Source organism: Centroberyx affinis, unplaced genomic scaffold, assembly GCF_046629955.1.
Source record: "Centroberyx affinis isolate AG114_WGS23_722 - 3 ecotype Tasmania unplaced genomic scaffold, CSIRO-AGI_Caff_v1 ptg001026l_1, whole genome shotgun sequence".
Taxonomy (NCBI): Eukaryota; Metazoa; Chordata; class Actinopteri; order Beryciformes; family Berycidae; genus Centroberyx; species Centroberyx affinis.
The window spans coordinates 147390-155000 of record NW_027279586.1 but is presented as its reverse complement, the minus strand read 5'-3'; the positions used below and the strand labels follow the sequence as shown (position 1 = coordinate 155000).

Genomic DNA, 7611 nt, shown 5'->3' with positions numbered 1-7611 from the left:
CCCGTCCTCTCCTCTCCTCCTCCCCTCCTCCTCTCTCCTCTCCTCTCCTCTCCCGTCCTCTCCTCTCCTCCTCCCCTCCCCTCTCCTCTCCTCTCCTCTCCTCTCTCTCCTCCTGTCCTCTCCTCTCCTCCTCCTCTCCTCCTCCTCTCCTCTCTCATCTCCTCTCCCCTCTCTCCTCTCCTCCTCTCCTCCTCTCCTCCCCTCTCCTCTCCTCCCAGTTTAAGAACATCAACAAGGGGAAGAAGACGAACATCATCGACTCCATGCTGCGGATGTTGGAGCAGTACTCCTCCAACCTGGAGGAGCTGATCAGAGAGAGAACAGAGGAGCTGGAGATCGAGAAACAGAAGACCGAGAAACTGCTGACTCAGATGCTTCCTCCGTGAGTTCCCATGTCAACACATTAAAACATGCAGATATAGAGATATCTACACTTTAATATCTACACTGCAAAAAATATCTACATTGGTAATATCTACACTGCAAAAATGTGCACTTTAACAAGTCAATTAATTAGTGTTGAGTCCTAAAATCATGTTATCATGTGACAGTGTCACTTGTTTCCATTGCAGTTTAACTTGTGACAATAACCTAATATAAGTGACAATATCTTCAAATATGGCAGATCTCTCTATTAGTATCAACGTAATATCTCTTGATTCAATTACTTTAAAAAATAATTTATCATATCAATCACAAGACATTTGACTTTTTTCTTAAAAAACAAAATTATAAATGCTGGTTTAGCTTATAGAAACTGTCAGGATAGTTTTAAAAACACAAATAAAAATCCAAATAACAGCATCTAAGGTAAAGTAATATAAGTCAAATGCGTCTCAAATAAACTGCTACTGGCTTGGATCCACTTTAACTCCAGCTTCTCCTTTTTGGGAAAATAAAACATCAATGAAAACAGACGAGAGCTGCGGTTATCACAGTGATCACAGTAATAAAAACTAGCGGTGGTGTTACAACGGTTATTGTTTTTTTACCACGAATATAGTAATACTGTCCCATGGAACGCCCACACTTACCCAGCAGGTGTCTCCTCCTCCTCCCTCAGCTCCGTGGCCGAGGCGCTGAAGGTGGGCGGCACGGTGGAGCCGGAGCACTTCGACAGCGTGTCGCTCTACTTCAGCGACATCGTCGGCTTCACCACCATCTCCGCCAACAGCGAGCCCATCGAGGTCGTCGACCTGCTCAACGACCTGTACACGGTGTTCGACGCCATCATAGGAAACCACGACGTCTACAAGGTGTGTGTGTGTGTGTCTGTGCGTGCTATATTCAATTCTATTAAAAAAAAATTGATTTATTCTATTCACATTGGCATTGTATGGTGGCATGTCTGTCCTAATGGAGATTCAAATTAAATAAATAATTACATTTTATTTTTTATATCTTTATTTTATTTATCTAGCTTATTTATCTTATTTTATTTTATTTTATCTATTTTATCAGTTACTTTATATTGTATCCTTGTTGTCACTGTCTAAGCACTTTGTAACCATGTTAAGAAAAATATATAAAGTTATCATTATTATTATTATTATTATTATTATTATTATCATTATTATTATTATTATTATTAACTATTCAAAAATAACTAAGTAGACAATAATACAGTCACCAAGAGAATAAAGTCAGTAAACAGTAAACAAAAGAAAGAAAGAAAGAAAGAAAGAAAGAAAGAAAGAAAGAAAGAAAGAAAGACAGAGAAAGGGGGAAAAAATGGAGATTGCTATGGCTCTATTCTATTCTATTTTAATCTATTCGATTCTATTACATTACATCACATTACATCACAATACATTAAATTACAGTATATCACATTAAATCTGGTTAAATCACATTAGATTTCCACTCTTTGCCATTGTATCCTCTTCCTTTATGTCCTGCTCCAGGTGGAGACCATCGGTGATGCGTACATGGTGGCGTCGGGCGTCCCCGTCCCCAACGATAACCGCCACGCTGCAGAAATAGCCAACATGGCGCTGGACATCCTGAGCGCCGTGGGAACCTTCAAAATGAGACACATGCCCGACGTTCCTGTTAGGATCCGCATAGGACTGCACACAGGTGAGGGGCGAGGGAACGCATGAGTGTTTTACTGTACTTGTGAGGACATTGACATGTATAGTGGACAAGTATAGTATAGTAGACTTCACTAGTATAGTATGGTAGAGTAAATGTATTACTTAACCCGAACCCTATTTTAAACCTAATCCTAAATCTAATATTAACCCTAAACCCAAGACCCTTAAAGAAGTGTGGACAAAGATTTTCCTCATCTTTCCATCCTTGTGAGGACATTTGGTCCTCATAAGTATAGAAGTACAAGAACAGAAACATAAACACACAGTCAGTCACATGCACAAATACAGACAACTGCAAGTACGCATGCAGTATATTGTAAACTGTGTTATGTTTCAATGAACTTTACAGGTTCTAACTGTGTGTGTGTGTGTGTGTGTGTGTGTGTCCTGTAGGTCCATGTGTAGCAGGAGTAGTGGGTCTCACCATGCCCCGCTACTGTTTATTTGGAGACACAGTGACCACCGCCTCACGTATGGAGTCCACCGGGTTGCGTAAGTTACTGAACCACAAATACATCACCTGTCAATCAAACAGTGTGGGCGGAGCTTGGATTTTCTGTCGATGCAGTTTGAATTTCTCCTCTCTTTGTCTGTTCGGCCATGGTGGCTATCGCTGCTCATGCTAACTACCCAGTTCTTCTTCTGTTTATTCCAAACAAACTGGATATAGGTTGAATCACTGCTGTGTTACAGCAGTTAGCGATCAGAGTAGCAAAACTGACATATACGACAAATATGAAAATGTCACAGGTTATTACTTTAATTGGAGCGGCTGTTATTACTATGAAGAAACTGCAGGTTTTATGCCCCCATTAAACCCCCTAATGAGTTCAGATTGGCCATGGATATCCATATAGGAAGGGATATTGATCTTCCTTCTCCCATTTTCCCCTAATATCTGTTGTCTCCTTTTAAAAAAGGACAAAGTAAGAGTTGTTGTTGAGAATGAGATTAGTATTTTGTTTGTTGCAGCCTACAGGATCCATGTCCATGAGAGTACAGTGAAGGTCCTGCGGGATCTGAAGCTGGGATACAAACTGGAGTTGAGAGGCAGGACAGAAGTCAAGGTACAGCCATCTTGTAGCTTCATACTGTTCACTTAAGGAGTTAGCATTAGCATCTGTTAGTTTCATACTGTTCACTTTAAGGAGTTAGCATTAGCATCTGTTAGTTTCATACTGTTCACTTTAAGGAGTTAGCATTAGCATCTTCTAGCCTCATGCTGTTCACTTTAAGGAGTTAGCATTAGCATCTGTTAGTTTCATACTGTTCACTTTAAGGAGTTAGCATTAGCATCTTCTAGCCTCATGCTGTTCACTTTAAGGAGTTAGCATTAGCATCTTGAAGCTTCATACTGTTAGCGTTAGTGTCTGTAGCTTCATACTGTTCATTATAATGACTTAGCGTTAGCATCTGTTTCATACTGTTAGCATCTACCAATACATGGAGTTGGCTGAGGTGGAGGACAACTAACTGTTAGCATTAGCATCTGTTAGCTTCATACTGTTAGTGTGAACATCTATAGCTTCTCTATGTATTTTACAACAGTCTGTCATTTCTTTGTTGTTTTTGTTTTACTTTTTTCTTTAATTTTTTCCTGTATTCTGATGTTTTGTTTTGTTTTTTTCCCTCTATTCTAGCGTTAGCATCTTCATACTGTTCACCTGCCTGAATTAGCGATAGAAGACAACAAATTTATAATTCTGTCTCTGTACGCCTCTCTTGCCTCTCTTGTCTGTGCCTTTCTTGCCATTCTCTCCCTCTCTTCTTCTCTCCATCTCTTTCTCTCTTTCTCTCTCACCAGGGTAAAGGAACAGAAGAGACTTACTGGCTTGTCGGGAGAGACGGATTTACCAAACCACTGCCTGTACCGCCAGAAGTCAAGACGGGGTAGGAGTGACTGTCCACCTCTCCTCCTCTCTCCTCTTTTCCCTCTGTCTCCCCCTTGTCATGACATTTTGCACCCTGCACTGTCTTAACTTCTGAGTCCTGCACTGGTCGATTTCTTCTGCCCACGTTACCTGACAAATCATTTCCAAAACTGAACTCATCTGTACCTAAAAAAAGACTCACAGGTTGTTATAACATGTGATGGCTGGACCTGACATTTGAAGAGACAAAATCTCATCAAATGGGGGTCCGTGGCCCAAATGCATATTAAATTAGGGGTCCTTGATATGAAAAAGGTTGAGAATCACTGAGCTAGAGAACACGAAGCCGACCCTTTGCAGGACTCCTGTGTGTTTCTGCTGTGTTCATCCTGTTCGCTTCGTCCCAACAGGCAAATGGCCCACGGGCTGCAGATGGCCGAGATAGCCCAGTACAAGAAACGGAAAGCCGAGCAACAACAACTTGCAAAGAAGAAAAACTGAGGTAATGTTATGCATTATGAAAAATGTATAACATTACTAGGTTGGTTGGCAACGTGGCTCGTCCTTTGGCAAACTTAGTTTGGGGACCTGGGAGCCTGAATGGTTTCAAGATGACGCTGCTGTTCATTTGCATTTACTTGCATCCTGAACATGACCCACTTCAAATTTTGGAGGAAATCTTGATCATGTACTGTATGGCAAGAAGCGGCTGGTCGAGGACGGGTTCTGGTGTGATGGCTTCCCCCTTGAGCATAATACAAAACAGATATGTGTGAGAATTAGACACACTCAAAAGTTCGATTTTGTTGTTGAAATCCACTTTGAACATCTGAAAACTCATTTGATTTGATTCACGTTCACCATTCAAGTTCATCATTCACCCTACTGCGCTAAGTTTTCCATTTCTGAGACATTCAAAGTGGATTTTAACAACAAAATCTAACTTTTGAGTGTTTCATTCTCCCACATATCTGTTTTGTATAAGCTCAAGGAGGAGCCATCACACCAGAACCTGTCCTCGACCAGACCAGCCGCTTCTTGCTGCAGCGTACCTGGTCAAGATTTCTTCCGAACTTTTGAGTGGGTCGCGTTCGGACTCAAATAAATGCTAATGAATGACCGCAAAATCTTGAGGCCGTTCGGGCTAGGGATGTGAGAGACTTACTTTTTTCAATAATTCATATTGAACCACCATTTTGAATTGTTCACTGAAAAAACTCAGTTCTTCTACTTTACAAGTTTTGAAAAAAAAAAACTGTTGCTGCTGTCGTTCGAAAACCTTGAAACTCTATATTTTGTTTTTCATATTCTTCAGCAGGGCGGATAGCGGATGCTTGCAGACAGTTCACTCTGCCACCCCAGCAACGCTGCCCTTTTTTACTAAAATTTCAAGTTTCTATGGTGCAAGTTACTCTATGCACATTCCTAATTAATAAATGGGAAATCACTCTGTTTTTCTCAATCTGACTAAACGCAAAAGAGCTTTTCCTCCGATAGCAGCGATGTGCAAACACTCTCCTGAGCTGAAATGAGAAGTCTAAAGTGACTGTGTAGGAAACAGCTTGTGCAGCAGGAGCAGAGGTGCTGCCTTAGATGTGTAGCAGGTCAATAGGGATGAACAGGTGCAACACTCAACTGTAATGCCGCAATAGAGTTGTGGCATTAAAAAAGTAATGTTTTGGTCACAAGGATCTCAAGGAAAAGTCAGCCATATTTACTGTACCAGTACTCAAAAGGAGGAAGGAAGTGCTGAACACAGGTGATGACAGTAAACGATGAGTTTTTAATGTTGAGTGTGTTGCGCCCGTTCATCATATACTGTACTCTCAAATGGTAACCAGAGCTTACTTCACCTTTATATCGTTTTACACAGGCAGAATTTTTGACTGGCAGATAGCTAGTTGCCATTCTACCAAAGTTATATGTAATCCTAACTATTAGCATGTTATCACCATAGCTTCCTTGGTTATGTATCCAGACTGCTGTCCAGTGTTTCCCCTCTCGATTTGAATGGTAATGATGGTTTGGGGTAATCTTGGTTTTGATTCCATGTCCATCTTTGTTTTGGTCCCACTTAGGCCGCAGGGCTAAAACCGTTTATATTTGAATATTTAATTATGATCAAAGAGCTGAATCCAAATAATACCCCAGTACAATAACATTTTGAGTGAAAATCAGGCTAAATTATAATGTTCTTTTAATCTCTATCAGTAGTGACACTCGACCCACTACTTTACTGGGGAAACACTGTCTCTGTCTTTCTGGGATCTCAAAATTTTGTTGCTAGTGTAGTTAGTATCTATATTTTGCATTCCACTGTCTTTTATGTAGACCTTATGTAATTATGTATGTTATGCATGTGTCTTTTGTGTCCAGTTACTCTGTGTGACTGTTTATTCCTAGTTTCAAATTCTGAGTTTCTTCTAGTTAGGTTTTTTTTTATAAATATCAAATCCTTTGTTTTTTAGGTTAGCCATTTTGCTTTCCCATATTGCATTAATTTCTCTCCATCTCTCCTTCTCTCCTCCTCGCTCTTTCTTTACCCCCCCCCCCTCCTCCTCCAGTGCCCACAGCCCCAGCATCGTACCAGATGAGCAGAAGGACTTCAAGCAGCTCCTTCACAAGACGGTGAAGAAGATCTCTCACCTCCGCGTCGTGACTCAGCTCACGGCGGCCGGCGACGAGGACAACGTAATGATGTCACACCACTGACACCGACCTATCGCATCACAAGGATGAGTGTGACCTATGAACCCTGTCCATCAGGAAGTGGCGAAAGGGGGATTTGATTTCTGCCTTGGCGTGAAATATTTGCACTGAGAACATGAAGCTGGGCACCTTTGGATTGGACAATGATTTGGACAAAGATTTGAAGATTTTCACTGCTAGGCCATTGAATGGAATGGCAGATGCTCCATCACAGATCTATCACATACCATTAAACTGTGACCTTTGAACCCCACCAGAAAGTGCTGGATTCTTAAACTACAGGATCCAAAGTAGGCTGCAGTCTGACTTCCTGGTCCTGGTTGGTCTTCATGGTGTGAATAGAAACCTGTGTCCAGTAAATGAAGCTCAGTCCAACGACAAGAACTTAACTTTCTCCTTTGGGTCCTGCGCTAAAAAAAAAGACTTGTGGACGTCGGCAACAGGGACAGTGAGACTTGGAGATGGAGACAAATATCAGAGTCTCCACATGCTGAGACCTTTGGGAAAGTGGCAAAGTCGTACATTACAAGGACAAGTCACTGGTTTACAAAGGCGGATTTAAAAAAGTCCCCGGCTTTCAAAGACTCTTGGATACAGAAGTGGGAAGTAAAGTGAGAGTCTCTACTCTCTGGGACTCTCTGGGATTTTAGGTCAAGCATCCTCCCTGCTGAAGTGTCCTTGAGCAAGACACTGAATCCCTACCAGCTCCATGGATGCTGTTCTGACCTCTGACCTCCCTGTGGAGAGAGGGGAGGGGGGGCAGACTTTCCCTACAAGGATCAATAAAGTATCTTATTATTTTGATTTATTAAAGACTTCAGTATATGCAACAGACTACAGGTTTGACATGGGAGCATCAATTGTGATGGATTTAAAGGATAATACTGGTGTTTCTTTTTAAAGTTTGGGACAATCATCTAGGATCCAGGTTTCCC

The 7611-nt window shown here is 41.5% G+C and overlaps 1 protein-coding gene across 1 annotated transcript in view; it reads left to right on the top strand.

Moving 5' to 3' along the window:
• Nucleotides 1-6679, top strand: part of gc2 (guanylyl cyclase 2) — a 22007-nt gene extending 15328 nt beyond the window's left edge. Inside the window, exons 17-24 of the mRNA XM_071522775.1 lie at nt 219-382; nt 1064-1256; nt 1905-2079; nt 2490-2588; nt 3069-3163; nt 3901-3986; nt 4378-4416; nt 6547-6679. Coding sequence (XP_071378876.1) covers nt 219-382; nt 1064-1256; nt 1905-2079; nt 2490-2588; nt 3069-3163; nt 3901-3986; nt 4378-4416; nt 6547-6679 — 984 coding nt within the window. The remainder of the gene's footprint in view (nt 1-218; nt 383-1063; nt 1257-1904; nt 2080-2489; nt 2589-3068; nt 3164-3900; nt 3987-4377; nt 4417-6546) is intronic.
• Nucleotides 6680-7611: the final 932 nt, after the last annotated feature.